This window comes from Melospiza georgiana, chromosome 6 (assembly GCF_028018845.1).
Source record: "Melospiza georgiana isolate bMelGeo1 chromosome 6, bMelGeo1.pri, whole genome shotgun sequence".
NCBI lineage: Eukaryota > Metazoa > Chordata > Aves > Passeriformes > Passerellidae > Melospiza > Melospiza georgiana.
Window position 1 is genome coordinate 17,177,091 of NC_080435.1, and position 17,412 is coordinate 17,194,502.

General features: G+C 40.0%; 1 protein-coding gene across 1 annotated transcript in view; it reads right to left on the minus strand.

Annotated features, from left to right (window-relative positions):
* OTOG (otogelin) overlaps positions 1-16,838 on the minus strand; it is a 93,013-nt gene extending 76,175 nt beyond the window's left edge. The window contains exons 1-13 of the mRNA XM_058026465.1: positions 16,787-16,838; positions 16,595-16,655; positions 16,446-16,500; positions 15,108-15,198; positions 7,801-7,893; positions 7,422-7,576; positions 6,919-7,037; positions 6,233-6,438; positions 4,454-4,584; positions 3,498-3,604; positions 2,480-2,589; positions 1,559-1,684; positions 295-403 (exon numbers count right to left, since the gene is read on the minus strand). Coding sequence (XP_057882448.1) covers positions 295-403; positions 1,559-1,684; positions 2,480-2,589; positions 3,498-3,604; positions 4,454-4,584; positions 6,233-6,438; positions 6,919-7,037; positions 7,422-7,576; positions 7,801-7,893; positions 15,108-15,198; positions 16,446-16,500; positions 16,595-16,655; positions 16,787-16,838 — 1,415 coding nt within the window. The remainder of the gene's footprint in view (positions 1-294; positions 404-1,558; positions 1,685-2,479; positions 2,590-3,497; positions 3,605-4,453; positions 4,585-6,232; positions 6,439-6,918; positions 7,038-7,421; positions 7,577-7,800; positions 7,894-15,107; positions 15,199-16,445; positions 16,501-16,594; positions 16,656-16,786) is intronic.
* Between the last annotated feature and the right edge of the window lie 574 nt (positions 16,839-17,412).

Below are 17,412 nucleotides of genomic sequence, written 5' to 3' on the forward strand. Positions count from 1 at the left end.
TTTCCTGTTAAGATTTTAAATTCTAGATTCTTTTAAGTGAGAGTCCAAAATGGAGAACAAGATTAAATATTACAATATTCTCTGCATTTGTCATGTTCTCTTCTTCCACATTAATAGCTTAATAGTTTATCTTTGCCTTAATTGCAAAACATACAAAGAGTAGCCATTTCTTATGTAGAAACAGGGAGCATTTATCAAGTTTATCCAATTTCTAACTGAAATAGGCCTTGAAGAAGCTGTTTCTTATGATCATTCAAGGATTTGGTTCACAATGTAGTAAGAAGAATTACTCACCAGTTATTACATTCTTCATAAACCACTGAACCCATCTCAAAGAAACTTCCATGGTAGTCACAAGGACAGTCCATAGGCTTGACACATGATCCATTTTCATAAATTAAGCCTAGAAGACATAAAATAACAAGAAAAAAGTGAAATATCCATGGCTGACAGAGCACTAACAATTATACTCAAAATCAACACCAATGATCATTTTATATGATAATAAATCTTTAGACTATTTGTTAGCCATTTTCACAAAAAGTGCATTTGAATTACATTAAATAAATTATATTACAGGGATCAAGTCACTAAATTTCCTGAGACAGAGCAAATATAGCAAAAAAGCCAAGTATTTAATTACTGGGTGAGAGGGAGTAACACACACACACAAAATAACAAACACAAACATACAGGCCATGCTGCCATCAGTGCCTTTGGCTTATTTACAAACACATCTAACACATTTACAAATCTTTGCCTCTATGGTCCTCATTTTACTCTTTTTTTTTTTTTTGCCTTTTCTCCTTATTACTATAATGATTATTATTATTTTCTTACCAGAGGACCAGAAAAAAAAAGGCTTTACCAAACCATAAAAGACAATTTATGACACATATCATTAAGCTTATAAACAAAGGTTTATAAGTCTATAAGAGGCAGGACTTGAAGATCCATCCATAACTTTCTGTCCTCTTTAGACAGAATTCTGAACTCAACAGAAGCCAATAACTAGGGGAAAACTGGATATCAACATCTACCTTGGTGATGAGGGTAAAGGTTCGCTACAGACCACACTGCTAAATACCTCATTTGCCAGAATGATACAGCAACCTAAGAACCTCAATATCAACACCTGTTTCTGGCCACAGGAACAAGTTTTATTTATGTCATGGTTTTGGCTTTTCTAAGCATCCTAACCAGAAAAAAAAATAAAACAAAAAACCCCATGCTACCAAAATAATCCTCCCCAACCAACAAGAAACAATCAGCAAGCACCACAATCAGGAGGATGCAACAGAGAAAATCCCATTCTTCACTGAAATTGTGTAACTCTACAGGTAGAACATGGATCTGAGCTGAAACCTATTCCTACTTTTTATAGGGAAAAGGCTGCTGTCAGTAAGGAAAACAAGGTCAGTTACCCACACTGCTGGCACTCAGTTTATAAAGAGCTCCTGCTTCTTATCTAGGCAGGTCAGAGAGGGATGTAAACCTAGGGAGGAACACTCAATGTTGTGTGGAACCAGGTGTGTGGAACCTGAGAAGCAGAACTCACCATCTGGGCAGTAGCAGCCATCAATGCAGTGGAGCTCACTGCCAATGCACTGGGATTGCTGGTGGCATGAAACAGGGCAGCAGTTGATGCATTCACTGTAGGTCAAGGGCTCAGCACATGTAATGACTGAAATGCAAAAACAGGCAGAAAAATGAAAAGGTGTACAGCTACTGTCACAAAGCACCAATGGATTGCACATGCTCCTTTCAGTGATCTATTTTCTGGCATGTCAGTTGAGTATCTGTTCTCTAGATAAACACTGTGTAAAACAATGACTTTCCTAACACACAGAGAACTGGTACATATTGATATTTTCTCTATTAAAGGTGCATTAAGAAGGAATAATCTTAAACATGCTTTCTCAAAACAGAGCTGTTTGGATTCTTAGACCATCATCAGAAGTAGTCAGGACACCCACTAACACAAATTTTTTGGAACCACCCTTCCGTCATAGATGACAAAGCAGTTTTGATCCTGTGGTCCAGGCAGGCAACCAAATTAGACAAGCTCTTTCAAACTTACATTACACGACTTGTAATGTAAGTAAAGTCTTGTAACAAGAAGTCTTATGCAAGTATAACTTAAAATTTATTTTTAACACTTGTGACACACATTTTATATATCACAAAGCCATGAAGACTTTGGCAATATTTAAAAGAGTAGCTCCATGAAAATAAAAACGGTTAATCACATTAAAGAATCACATTGTAATAAGCTTAGTGCTTTAAAAAATTGCACACTTTAAAGAGAAAATCCATTGCATTAATGTAGCCTTGAAGCAAGTCTGACTCACTGAATCACTTCATTGCCAATAATACAAGTCCAAAACTGGAGAAAGGCAAAGAACTGAAACTATGAAGGGCAGCCTTCTCAAAACACAAGGAGCAAGCAGCATTTCCAAGAGAGGAGCATGGGCATTACCACACTGCTGGAAGTGCACACGCCATCCATGAAGTGGCTTTCCTGCCTGGGCACACGCCCTGGCGTACTCAGTGAGCGCTCGACACCAGGTGGCATCATCAGCTGCTGACCTTACACAAATAAAAGGTGACATATTATTTTGTACCTCCATTCAAACACACACTCATAACCTCATGAATGCTCCTGCACTGCGTTCAGCCATGCTGTTTGAATCTACTTTAACAGTATTCTAAGCTACAGTGCTGTTGGACTAGGTTAAAAGTCTGGAAAGGATAAAAACATTCTGCCACCCTTGAAGAGAGGTCATCAGTATAAGTATCAATGCTTTAGAGATCTGACACTATTTTCTTTAATAAATCCACAAAAGGCAGAAATACAGCAGTACAAGGAGACTTCAGTAAAGCTCTTAATTTTTACAGAAGTAATATCTTGCAGAAAACTCACAAGAAGGAAGTGTAAAATTTCTACCAGTGAGCCACCAGGGTACAAGAAATGGAAATTTATCTTCTGACTTGCCTTTTTTTTTTTTAATTTAACTAGTCAAAACTGCTCAGACCAGGAGTATAGCACGTTATAAAATGTCAGCATAAGTTCAAATGTTTATCAAATCCCTCTTTTCAATGGATTACCATACAGCTTGCAAAAGCCAAACTGACCCATCGACTATGACATTTCACTATAGGCTTTAGAATGGCAGGAAGTACCTAATGATGTTGCACACTCAGAATCAAAACAGATGACACATTCAAAGGAGACAGACTAACCCAACTGGAAAATATCTGGGCCTGAATTTGATCATTCTTATACCAAAAAAATAGGAACAACTCCACAGCATTCCACAACAGTAAAACCAGACCAAGTGAGAAAACCAAGACAGCAGAACAAAGTTAGATAAAAACTTACATGCAGAGAAAGCCACATATCAGCTCATTTGACATTTATAATTCATTCTTATGATAAAAGGACTGTTGGGGTTTTTTAATAATAGCTTTGGAATTAGCCAAAAACATTCACTTACATGCAGAGGTCATTTGTGCAGCTTGCCATAAAAGAAAGAGGACTCACATACTCATGACATTGTTTAAATGGGGGATGTAACAGGATATTACACAGAGCATATGCCCTCTGAAATGAAAGAGACAGCTGTTATAAAGAAGGCTTGCAAAAATAAACATAAGCAGAATAAAATAGAATGCTATGGAAAACCAGAATAGACATCTTCTGTGTCTAGGAATCACTTTCCTCACACCAAACAGAAGCAGAGTTTAGCAATACATTGCTCTCCATGTCAGAGTTTCCATAACATTGAAGATTTCATCCAATGTCATAGCAGTGCCCAAAAAGGGCACAGATAATTTTGCAACTAAGCCAACACAACCTGAAAAAAGCCTTCATTTTAATTGAATTACACAGTAAAAGGCAAGAGAAATAAACCATAGCTGGCACCAGCTTCAGTTCCAAAGCACTTAAATTTAAGGGTTGTATCCTGAAAATACCAATTAAAAGGAAAAACTACTTCAAAGTCATGGAAAAAAACAACAACAATTCTCTTTTTAAACCTTGGCAAATAAGGACAGAGCAAATAGTGCTCTGACTCTGGTTTTGCTTCCCTGCTTCTTTCTGTCCTTCCTATGGATAAGTTCTAGAAGAATCCTGTATTTTACAACTTGTGACTCATTCAGCTTCATAGTCAAACAGTTCTATTGGCTGCTATGCAGACAGTATAATATTTGAACAGATCAAGAATTAAATACAGCAGAAAGGGGGGGCAGTGGGATGATGGCAGGGCAAGGGAAGACCTGCTGCAACAAGCATTTCAATTAATCGCTCTCAAAAAAAGATGCAAATATTTCCAGTCTCCTTCAAAGTTAATAATTTTTGTCAAATAATTCATTGAAAATTCAAATTAGGTCAAATTCTTGCTCCAATTAGAATCACCAGCAATGTCAATAATCCTTTTGTGTTGACCCAAACCTGCAGAGATTCGTGGCTTTGTGTCAGGCACGGGGGCTCGCTGAGAAGAGATTTGTCCCAGTCAGGTGTTCCTTGTGGAGGATTTTCCTGCCAGCTCTCTACAAATTCTGTTACATCATCTGTCAGCTTTCCTGGACAAGACACACAGAGTCACACGGTGACTTCAAAGAACAACACTGTTTCTACAGGATTTCCCAGGGAAACGTTTCAGTAATCAAAGCACACCAAGAACAGAACACCCAGCCCTTCCCTCTGCTAAGTGAATCAGCTGAAATCAATCTGATCCTTTCAAGAAGCAAAAAATACTTTTAAAAGGAGCTAGAGAAGTGGGCTTTCAGGTGGCAGAAAGCAGCTTAAGCAACTTGGCAAGGAAGGGATTTAAGGGAGAAGGACCACACCTACCTTAGTCCATCAATGGAATAAAGGAAAGAAAAGCTTAAAAAAATTAATAAATCAGACATAGGTTGATGCTGCTACTTTATAATAGAATGCCCAACAGGGAGTCCAAAACCCAAGAAAGAGGAGGCATTCCTGGGTCATTGCAATGGTACAAAATGATTATCTGAATTACTCAAATACAGGTGCAACTCTTAAGTAGAAATGTCCATGCTAAGGTTAAAACAACAAATCCATCATTAATATTATTCACCTTGGGCAGGTGGTGACATTGATTACTGCTTGGATTACCCACAAATGCGTATCTTGCCACATTTCTACTACTACTCCCCAAGCCAAGTGGATAAAGTTCGCGCACAGTGAATTCACTCACTTGTGCTACAAATGCAGATTTAAGGGACGAGGACACTGAGAAAGGTGAGAGGAGAGAGAAAAGCCTCTGGGGAAATGACCCCTTTATCTTGGTATTAGCATAAACACCTTGATTTAGTGAGCAAAGTATTAGTGGGGGTAATGACTGTTCACAGGGCAGGGCTGGTGCTTTTTGAAACTGAGGGGAATGCACAAACAACAGAGGAGACCACATTCATTCTGAGATTTGAAGGAGTGCTCTGCAGAGATATCCTCAGGTTAAAGAGGAGGAGCCAACAGTTAAACAACCCAAAGCAATGATCTCCAGAAGTTTTTAAGGCCTCACTTAGGATACTTTACAAGGGACCTGGACTTTTCCTCCTGGTTTTTTTTTTCCTTACTCATTATATACATGAGTAAGTATACATATACTCATATATATGTATATGTATAAGTATATATATACTCATATATAGGTAAGTATGTATATACTCTTAAGTACATGAGTATTCACTCACTATTTATTTACTGAAAAGAAATCCTTTTGTAAGTGTCTGAAATTGACATTGAAAGATGACTGATTATTTCTCAAAGTGTTAGCACATATGAAATGCCAGATCAAACAAGATTTGACAGTTTTCATTAATTTGATTTACTAATTATCAAATTTTTTCCAATTGCAATACCTCAGGCTTCCACAGGCCTCAAAATTTCTAAAAGGGCAGTGAACATCTAAAAACAGATTTTACCTTTCAGGTCCCAGTAAAGTAAAGCACAAACACCATTGTAGGTAATCGAGCATGACAGCTTTAACATCTTCCTCCCTAGATCCCCACCTACATTTCAATTGTTCCTCTTCACTAAATGTCACTTAGCAGAAGTATTCCAAAGCATATTTTCCATTCTAAAAGCCACCCATCTTAAATTCAATCAGCATTACAACTGAAAACTAGGAAAGTAACATTTATTTCACCAGGAAAAAAATCAAAAAAAACAACACATTACTCAACAAGACGTATATTAAATACTCACCATAACTAGTTTCCATATCATCCTGCAGAATAGCATTATTGTTTCCACACAGTCCGTGGGTTTTGCCCAGGTACTCTGGTGCCATTTTGATGTACACTGCAGATGTACCATCCCAAGCCAGGGTAAAGGCATACTGGTGCCTGACCAGGAAGTATCCAGCTAGTTTCTGGATGTGTAAGTTTCCAATAACATAAGGTAATTTTACTCTGGAACCAAAAATAGTATTACGTTAGGAAACTTAACCATTAAAAATAAATAAAATAAATATTTTTAAAAAATTTATTTATATATATATTTCCATTTTATTTAAAATCAAAATAAATATTTACACACAGAACCAAAAATATTACATTAGGAAATGTAATCATTAAAAATAAATTGCCTGCTGATGCCTTCCTCATACAACTGAAAATTCCTGATGTAAATATTTAATAACTCCACTAAACCAGATGAATTTGCAAATAACAGCAAAAATCATGAATGGCGATGATTTTACTTAATTCTATATACCACTAATTTAGGTATCACCTTTCTCAGACACTACAGAAATGCAGAGTAATTATTGCAGCTGTGGTCTGGATGCTTTTTCAGCCTACCAAGGAATAACTTTGCATCTCTGTCATCAAAATGATACCATGACATTAAATCCAGTGCAACTACAGCATTAGAAACATGACTGCAATTACCCAAATCCTTTATAGGTGACTTCACTGCTCATCTTTATCTGTTCATCTCCAGAAAAGAATAAACTAATGGACCTTTTGCAGGAATAAGGAGAAGAATGGCATTCAGGATCATTATTCACCTACAATAAAATCAAAGTCAATGTTTTAGTTAAATCCTTTGAAATAAATACATAACAGAACTACCCAAATCTACACTCAGCATGGGAACAAGAAGTTTGGTCCCCCTCTTGTGGAAAAAACTGAGCAGTGTTTCTGTAGCCATGGGCATGGAGTGGTCTTTTCACAGCTTTGAGTGAACAAATCAGGCTTTGGAAGGACACACACCAGTCTTGTTCCAGCTATTCAGATCCCATGCTATTGTAGCCCTCATCATCTTAAAATCACATCTATATTACATTTTACAGCCTCCTATTATAATCAAGTAATTTTTAATCTCCTAAAATTAATACATTATTAGCATGTTCAACAACAGTTCAAAAGAAGGTAGAAGTGCCATTTCCTACCTGTATGGAAAAGCTCTGCTCATCTAATTCAGCATGTCTCACAAGGGCATACGTGGATTTCCCAGAAAAGTAATAATAGAGTCCATCAAAAGTTTCAAAATTATACTGGCCCCATGTCCTGCAGATGTGATCTCTTTCAGCACCTGTGTTATACACTAACAAAAGGAGAGTCACTTGAGACACAGCGTTGGTTTTTTGATACAAGCAGGAGCTGAGATGGGGCAGCGCACAAAATATGCTGTGAAATATGATGACATAAAAGAAAGGAGGGAGAAAATGCTGCAGCATGAAGGAAAGCTTTAGGCAGAGAGCAGTCATTGTAGCTGTGGGAGCACGAGCGCAAGCCCAGAAACCCAGGCAGATTTCTCTCCTTACACACCTGTCTGGCATCGTGGCCCCGTCGCGTTGAACCGACTGCAGTTGCACAGCTCCCTGTACACACACTCACCTCCATGAAAACATGCAAGTGAATCTGAATGGAAGCAAAAAAAAGCATGTAAAAATTAAAGTCTGATAGGTTTTTTTCTTAAGACCCAGTTCTCTCAAGGAATATAGCTCTGAGAATGACAGGAGTTGCTAGCTTAGCAATAAAGTGTCCTGGAGAACCTAACCAGGCCTATAAAAATGAAACAGTGTGAAGGCTTCAACCCAAGTTACACAGCCAGATTAATGAATCTATTGCACCTTTAGAGAAGCCAAATTAAAATGTCTGTGGCATCTGTTAGTCTGACATGTTTTCAGTCCCCTGAGCAATGACTAGAGGGAGTGAACAAGTACCACACCACGAAGAAGCCCAGAGCCCACATCCACACACAAGTGACACACTGTGGGTAAGCTCTGCCAGGAGGAGAGCAAGCTACCTTACAAATACATATGTTCTGATCCCAGCTGTGTATCTGCACCCGCCTGCCCTCCTTCCATCTCACAGCTTCCATGAAACCAACCACAAACACTTACCACAAAGACACAGATCCCTGACTTGCAATGACAGATTTGGGTTTGGGGGAGGGAGGTGTTGTTTTGGTTTGGGTTTTTTTTTAATTCCAATTTTCCCTGTGAAGATCCCTATCAAAATAGGACAAAAGTTTTCACAGTCTAAAGAAAAACATGCACAAGCAGAAACAAAGTTTCCTGTTATTAAATTTAAACTTCATTATCAAATCTTCTAAAAAATTGTGATCCATTTACTTATTTTGCTGCTATTTGCTCCTATAAAGTTTGTTTAGGAAAGGATTTTAATAAGTTGCTATTATACAATCATAAAAGGTTTTTTAGATTACAAACTGAGATTACTTTTGTTGCAGAAAGCGGGTAAGTTGCTCAGAAGAAACTGTTTCCCGAAGATACAAACTGAAGGTTTGGCCTTCTTTTCTTTATCTTTACAAATACATCATTCTTGAAAAATAATCCTAGCATGGTTTGGGTTGGAAGGGATCTTAAAGATCATCTTGTTCCAACCCCATTGGACCAGGTCTCTCAAAGCCCCATCTCACCTGGCCTTGAACACTTCCAAGGGTGGGGCATCCACAACTCTGAGCAACCTATTCCTGTGTCTCACCACCCTTATAGTAAATAATTTCTTATTAATATCTTTAGATAATATATTATCTAAATTTACTCCCTTTCAACTTCAAGCCATTACCATTTCCATTTGCAATCACATTATAAACACAAAGTAATTATCTGAAGATTTTCAAAATATCCAAACAATTAATTTTGAGTCCCTTGCTTTCAACAAGCAGCCTTGCACCCACCAATTAAAAAAACAAAAAGGAAAAAAAGGAGGAAAAAAAAAGGCCATGCTCAAAAGAACCAGGCAGGTAGACAAAGTAAAAGGCAGTGCTTCTTTACCTGCTAGCCCAACTATCCTGCTCCTTTCCTTGCCTAGCAGTGCCAGGTCAATAAAATAATGCAAGCACCGTGCAGAAAGGTCCCAGCTCACCCTGCCTGAGCCATCTCATTTACATGCTCACAGTGACCAATCTTGTCAATAATGCAAAAGCCTGTTCCTCTTGTCAAGAGAGGCAGACATTGATCTCTTTCATCTTGAGTGTCGTGAGACCTGTGTAACCAGAGCTCTGGTCTCTGTTCTTTGCTTCTCTAGGATTGTGCCCTGTTGCCTGTCTGGTTACAATAATGTGCAATTAGGCTGCAAGTCATGTTCCTCTGAGCTGTAGAGGAAGTTAGCCCCCTTTTGATGTTTCAGGTTGAATGATTCCTCTCTAAGCATGGCTCAGGTGACCTGCTCCAAGACATGTTTGTTCAGATTGTGCAAACAGTCAGCTGACCCAGGGACCCTTGCTGTTGCTGTGAAGGATCCCTGGCTCTCTTTCTGAGAGAAAGGGTGTTAGTCAAACGCGAATAAATAAAAAAATCAAATTACTCAATCACAAGCATTTTCTTCTACATGAAGATCTCTTCTGTCTGTGTGCATGTGATTCTAAGAAAATATGACGATCTCAGGTACTAAATTTGTTTACATCCCTTTTAAAATCACTATTAAGTGTCTTTCCTTACGCTGCATAGAACATCTGTGTGTGCAAACATGAGTTATCATTAAGCAGGTAATGAGGAAAGCAGCATTGTTTCAGATCATATTTAGTGCTCCTACTGCTGTAAATGTGGCCCCCTTTAATCATCCCATTCTGATCCATTAACACAGAAATACTTCCCAAAGTATTCAGAATAAATACCCTGTAACAAGAGGTTCATTCTAACCTTTGTCATTAAAGGAATATGAGCTCTCCAAATAAGCCAACCCATACGACCATTTCAAAAGTTTATCTCTCCCCTAGAAAAGTGAGAAACATTTTCATACTTGCAGAAAGGGAAAAGACATCAAGACTAACTGAAAGTTAAAATTAGGAAAACTTACAGAAGAATATTTTGTCCTCCATTAACCTGAAAGCAACACCTATTAAAAACTCCTCAGCTCCTCTTTCCCCTTTGACATCATGCCAGTTGAGTGCCCTGGGATGGAATCTGAAACTGAAAACTGGTGAGAATTTTCTAGCAGAAAACAGTAGGCCTAAGTGGCATGATTTCACTCACATAAGTAATAATGGGTAATAATGCCACTAGAACCTGAAGATCACCCTGATAATTCCATCATTGCTGTGATGAAGCAACCAGCATCAAATTCTTTCTTTATCAAATAAGATGAAGGCTTGGGATCATCTTGTAACACAGGTCTGAATTCTTCTCTGCTGCTCTCAGCTTAAAGACTCCAACCCCCTGTAATTCCTGACTAGGCTGCAGCCCCATGGGCAGGGTTATTTTAGTCCCTTGAGCACATGGGCTCCTTTTCAGTTCACCCCTCTTTTAAACCCTTCTATGAGCAGTAGCAGAACCTTGAGCCTGTTATTTATCAGAGCCTTTGAAACAGTGTGACTGCAATCCAGCCCACACCACTGCAAGGGGTTCTGCAGGGCAGTGTCCAAGCTCCTCACAGAGACATTCCTCAGCAGCATCATGATAGCTGCTCAAAGGCATCCTGCATCCTCACCAAAATTCACATTTATCTTGAAATATTATTATTGATGCAATGTATTTTGTGGTTTTGGATCTCTTATATGGTGCACACTTAACTTTATCTGCTTTCTTACATTACTTCTTCTCCAAGGAATACTTAAAATCTCTTGAATTTATTTCAGTTCCAGTTGAACTCTTTATCCTGTCTTGTTCATCCATGTCTGGTCTTCTGATCCAACATGCTCATTAGGAATAAAATAAGTAATTTATATAGTGCGGAGCCCTTAAGCATGAAGTGAGATAGCCACTAAAGAAATGCTCTCCTGTTGGAGCACAAGGATGTAACTGCAAAGAAATCTTCTCTATGTATTCCACACAAAAGATATTGAATCAAAGAGACATCTAAAATAAAATTTTCTCACTTTCATTCAAGAAAACATCAATTTTGAAATACTTGATTTTTGCTTTAACTATCACATGAACACAAATGTTTGAGCTCAGGTCTGACCTCAAAGTAATACACCATTGTCATCAGTACACTACGAATTCTTGAAGATTTGTGCCTGATTTGTACCATCCTATGAGTATTTTCTGTAAAACATTAAGTACTTCTTTGTGCTACTATTTTTTCTACTATTTATAACACAGCATGAAAAAAAAATGCTCAATGCAAAATAGTAGACACAGGTTTCCTTCCAGGGTATTCATTATTAGATTTGCTTGGACAGAAAATGAATATGAAAGATTAATGTAGAAATCTGAAGTAATAAAGTTTTGCTGAAGCAAGATAGAGAAAAGATCCAGCCCATGCCTTCAGTTCTTATGATTCTGCCTAGATATCAACTTGGACCCAAGCAGCTTTAGAAATTTGAGGTAATTTACAGAAATAGACAGGAATTCAATTTTGCAGAATTCTTTGAAAATTACACATTTTTAAAGTAGCTATGAAAGATTTGAAGAGTAGTTCAGTTGAGAAGTCTGAAAGTAATCACAGAACTAAAATAACAAATTACTTTAAAATTAACAAGTTTTATTCTTGAATGGAAAGGTGAAAAAGAAAAGTACATCAGGATAAGAATTTGGAAGAAACCTAAATTAGATCTAGAGCCACACATAAAAGAGTAGAATATGTACTTAGAACATATTTGAATTTTTGCAGTCAACTTGCTTGAAATTCCGTATTTTGTAACTCTACATAATTTCCACTGCACAATTCTCTAGGTGCAAGTTTTCAGGTGCTCCTTTAGCTATGGGAGAACTAATACAACAAATATTTCCTGCAATCTTCTTTACCCTTGAACTTCACAGTCTTTGAGAGCACCTGCCAGCAGTGGCACTGGTTTTTCCCTGGCACACAGGCTTCAGCAGGATGCAATTTTACAGGAGGTAAGATTTTCCTCACTGCAATTCTGAGGTGAATGAGATTTTAATCCTTCAATTTTAAGAGCCTTGCAGTTTGCTGCATATTTTCTGTTCTGGTACACCTCCTGAAATCAGTTCTCAAGCACACATTGTAAGGAATAAACATCTTCTGTGACTGCCATGAATTATGCTTGCTACAGCATTTCAAAACAGGAAAATCTGTAGTGCTTAGAATGTTCGAAATTCTCAGCAGTAGCCTGAATATTACCAGAAATAATTTGGGTTCCCTGTTCCAGGTTCTTAATATCCTTTACCTCAGGAGTTTCCTGTTCTAGGGCTTTTTTACAAAAAAAAAGTTATTTTTTAAATTTTACATGAATAAGATTTGTGTGGAAGGAAGTCAAAAGTTGAACAGCTACATAAACTACATAATAAGTTCAATTATTCTGATACACATTTAAACCCTATGTTCCCTGGCTACAAGAAACTAACACAGAACTTTTCTCTTGGCATTTGCTTGTGCTAACGCAAATTTTTTGTTTCATTGACAGATAAGACACAACATCACTTTCAGAAATGGTTTCAATTGACTAACATAACGCAAAGGCAAAGAGATCTCTTGGCAAAACTTATTCCACATAAAACACATTGGTTTATCTTTTTATAGAGTCACAGAATGCAAGAAAAACTGGTATTGCAGGAAGAAATGACTGCAATATAATTTCATTATAATTGCAGTTCTACAAGTATTTAAAAGAATAGTTTTCTTAGAGACATTGCTAAAGTAGAGAACGCAGCTGACAGACTACCTTGCAGTTTTGGTTTGGGAATTTTGTTATTGATTTGGGTTTCTATTTGTTCAGGTTTGTAAACAAAGAAGGTTTATTATTTCATATATCCCGAGATGTTTGTAAATCCCACTCCATGGGCAGAGTTATCACAGCTTGCCTCTCTCTTTAAAGTGGAGAGACCAAAAGGAAAACTATTTTTCTAAGTATTAGGAGCACTGTACAAAACACATCAGGTTATTCTTTTGTTTTGTAATATATCTTTCACACACAGACAATAGACTCCAACTGCCACACGCTTTACTGTGATTTAAAAAGCAAACTTCCAAGCCTATGCATTCCATTGTTTTAAAAAGAGTTTAATAATGCTGATTTTATTTGCCTTCAAGAATGGGCAATTATTGATAACTTTTAAGGTGTGTGTTCAACAACATTGCCTTTCCAAAACAAATACATCAGAAATGGAAAACCCACACTGAATAGTTTTGCCTCGCAGAAAGACAAATTAGAACAAAACAAAAAACTTTTTACTGTTACATCTACAGAGGACAACAGAACCTAATTCTTGCCATCATAACTGCATCCTCCTCTAGAAGCTTACCAATGTGATGAGTTAGCATGAGACAATTGTAAATATTTTACTCTCCCTAGCTCCACATTTGTTCTTCCATTTCTTAAATATTAGGGCTATTTAAGAAGCAATAAACTTGCACATAAACACTTGGCAAAAGCTCTTTAATAGAAGTCTTGCAAAGGGTTTATGTGCATAGCTTTTATTGTACACTTCAACAGTAAAACATTTTAGAAGCTTTTTTCCAGATCTGAAGTAAAAAATGAAATCTACTAATTTTAATTAAAGAAATTTTCACTAGGCAAAGACTAAACCCAGGGAAACAAACAATTCTTATGACAAGTAATTTCTCAGCCTGATCTACTTATCTTCTCTGTCAGCTGCTTTACTTAGTATTTAAAAAGCAAAACAACTTCTTGGTCAAGAAGATGGTACAAGCCTCAAAAACAGAGGAAGTTTTATCAATATAGAGTACTAGGTTTCTAAAGCAATTTTATCATACAATTTTTTTTTTCATATACTGGAGAGATATCCATAGGTAGTAATTTTTATTTGTGCAATATTAAGCAAATTTTATTTGTGCTTCCCTAAACTCTTGTATTATTCCTCCATGTTCAGCTACACACTTCCCAAAAGCTTCTGAAAATACTGCATACTGAAGACACGAAAAGGTTTTGGAGATGATACAACCCTAGTCACAAATTATGAGTTCATTCCACATTGCCTTTTGGGCTGTAAAGCTATAGGATGCAAATTGAGACTATTCACTATAATGTAGTGACCCTTGCAATCACATCCCATGCAATCAGGCTGACTGCAGAGAAACTAGAAGATTTGCAAAACTAACTAAAAATTACTCTGAGTTATTTTGCCTCATTCTTCACCTTTGTACAAGACCAGCATGACACAGACCTTTCTCAAAATTAACACAGAAAACCTTTACCCTTCAGCAAAGGTATTTTAAGCCTATCCACTTAATTTCTGAAAGCGAGATTAATCAAAAAAAGATGCACATTCCTCAAGCAAATGCCCACTACTGCAAGATGGTGGCCAAAAGGACCTCATCCTGCTAACCCATAGATGGTACACACAAACAGCATCTGCAAGTTACCTCAGCAGAAACAAACAAACAGTCTCCAAGCACAAAAAGGTACAGGACAGGCAAGTTACTGGTGTCTAAATATCAATCCACATTTTTAAATATACTACTATAAAGACTCCTTTCTGAAAACTCTTTATTATAAAACCTGTGGTTAGGAATACTCTCCCAAATTATCAAATCAGAACCAGGTGTAAACTTTAAGCTAGGTGAAACTCCATGACAAATTTCCATGCTCCTGTGTACCCTTGAAACCAAACAAGGTAAAGCCTCATTATCATCAAGGCCTGTATTAGCTTTTTTAGGATTTTTTTTTTTCTTCCTAGGAATGAATAAACAAAGCATAAAATAAGGGGAAAAAGAAGCCACTTTATGTACAAACATAAATAACTTACTGGGTGGTCCACATTTCATACTGTGAATTCTCCTGTTCCAGGACAAGGACATTGCTGTAGGTGAAGTGTTATAAACTGCCATTCCAGACTCCTTTCAGAAAGAACAAAGAAATCAGCAGCTATAAACAAAGCACCTAAAAGTCTCTTCAGTCTGTCAGTAAATTCACCATTTTTAGTAATATCATTGCTTTGTATTTGCTTTCTATAAAGTTCTCAAAAAACCACCATTGTGAAGTAAAAAGTACACTATACTCAAAACTCCAATATTTTTTCTTCTTCCTTCCTCCTAAACTATACTCCTTACTGAAGATTTCTGCTCAGTAGGCTAGCCCAGAAAGACACAAAAAGTTTATTTCTATATCCTCAAATATATATTCAGGATATATAAATATCTTGAATTTATATATCCTGAATTCTTGGCGGGAGAATTCAATATCCTGAATTCTTGGTGGGAGAACCTAAATCCAGGAGCATTCACTATTATTGGTGGTTGATTTGGTTACTTGTTTGCAGTTTTGTGACATTTTTTCTTGCTGAGCTTTTCCCAGAAGGAGCAGGGAGAAAGCAGAGAGAAAGGTAACTCCCTCTGAGGAGCCAGGGACAAGGACTACAAAGCAATCCTGCCTTTTCCCACCCTCGAACAAGGGAGCGGGAACCACACACCCTAATTACATTTCAGCAACGTGCCATGAGTGACACAGCCGAGTCGCCCAGACAAACCACATCCAAAAGCCTGAGTGCTGAGCTGCAGTGACCCGATACTGCCAGCTCGTTTACCTCTACCGAGAGGCAGAAAGGCTCCCACAAAGCAATTGTTGACCTCAGACCCCAGCTTTTCCTCGAGCAAGGACACTCTGTACAGCACATAACCTCTTGAACAAGCTGAAGGTCTAGATACAATCACAGAGCTTTTCTCACTGTTCTAACACTAAACTTTCATTCAGGATTGAGAGTCCTCCCGGCTGGGATAAAATACACACTCGAAGGCAAATCCTGAAGAATTACCAAGGGTGAAACAGCCACCCAAAATACAGATGGCATCACAGCAAGGTATATTATTGAGGAAGACATTATCCTGACGACAACCAGAACCCGCAACTCTCTGTCCCGCACCGCCAGCCCCCTCAGAGCGATCTCCCCGGGAGCGGCGCTGAGACCCGGCACCACCTGAGCTTATCAGCCCCACGAGCCCTGGATGCAGTGTGGTGGATGCTCTCTTTCCGGGGCCTGCCTGGTGGGAAGCTGCCCATCCCAGCGGCCCGGTGTCCCCTGTGAGGTGCCGTGGCGCCCGGTACCGCAGTGCCTGCCCGCCGCTCCTCAGCGCGGCCGCATCCTCACCTGCACCGCCGCGGCCGGGCCGCCCCCGCTCCGGGCTCCCGCGGCGCTGCCTCGGCTGAGGGGGAGAAAAGAGCAGGTTTGGCTCGGTCCGGGCAGCGCAGCGCCCACCCAGCCCGGAGAGCCCCCGCCGTGCCCCGGCCGGCTCTTACCTGGAGAACGGCAGGTCCCCATCGGGCGGGAGCTGCGCCCGGGCAGCCCACGGAGACAGGGCTGGAAGGCAAGGGCGGCAGGTTAGCGACAGCCGGACTGCCCTGTCCACCCTCCCAGAACCATGCCATGCCATGCTATGCCATGCTACCCCATGCCGTACCGGGCCATGCCCCGGCTGGCGGGACGCTCACCTGAGGACAGCCAGGCGCCCAGCAGCGCTCCGAGAAGGAGCCGGGTCTCCATGCGGGCAGCGGCTTCCCGCGGAGCTGCGGCCGCTACCTGCGCCCGGAGCTCATCCCGCCCGAGCGGGCGGGGCGGCCGGGGGGTTTATCCGCCCTCGGCCCGGCCCTGCCCCGGCACCCGCCCCGGACACCGCCCCCGGCCCCGCCATCGCCGCTCCCGCCCGGGCCGTGCCCGCTCGCCTCGCCTCCTCCGCGCATTCGCTTCCATTTGTTCGCTCTCTGTGCTTTTGGGAGCTCCGTGTGCCGCTGTCCCTGCAGCAGCAGCCGGGAGCGCCGCTCTAAGCGCCCACTCCGGGGCCGGCGGAGCCGGGGTTGCTCCCGCAGCTCCTGCGGATGGATGGGCACGGACCGAGCGCTCAGCTCCTGCGGGTGCATGGGCACGGACCGAGCGCTCAGCTCCTGCGGGTGCATGGCACGGACCGAGCGCTCAGCTCCTGTGGGTGGATGGGCACGGACCGAGCGCTCAGCTCCTGCGGATGCATGGCACGGACCGAGCGCTCAGCTCCTGCCCGGAGCGGCAAATCTTGTCCGTGCTCAGCACGGAGCAGCGGCCCCAGTGAAAGAGGTGTCAGGGC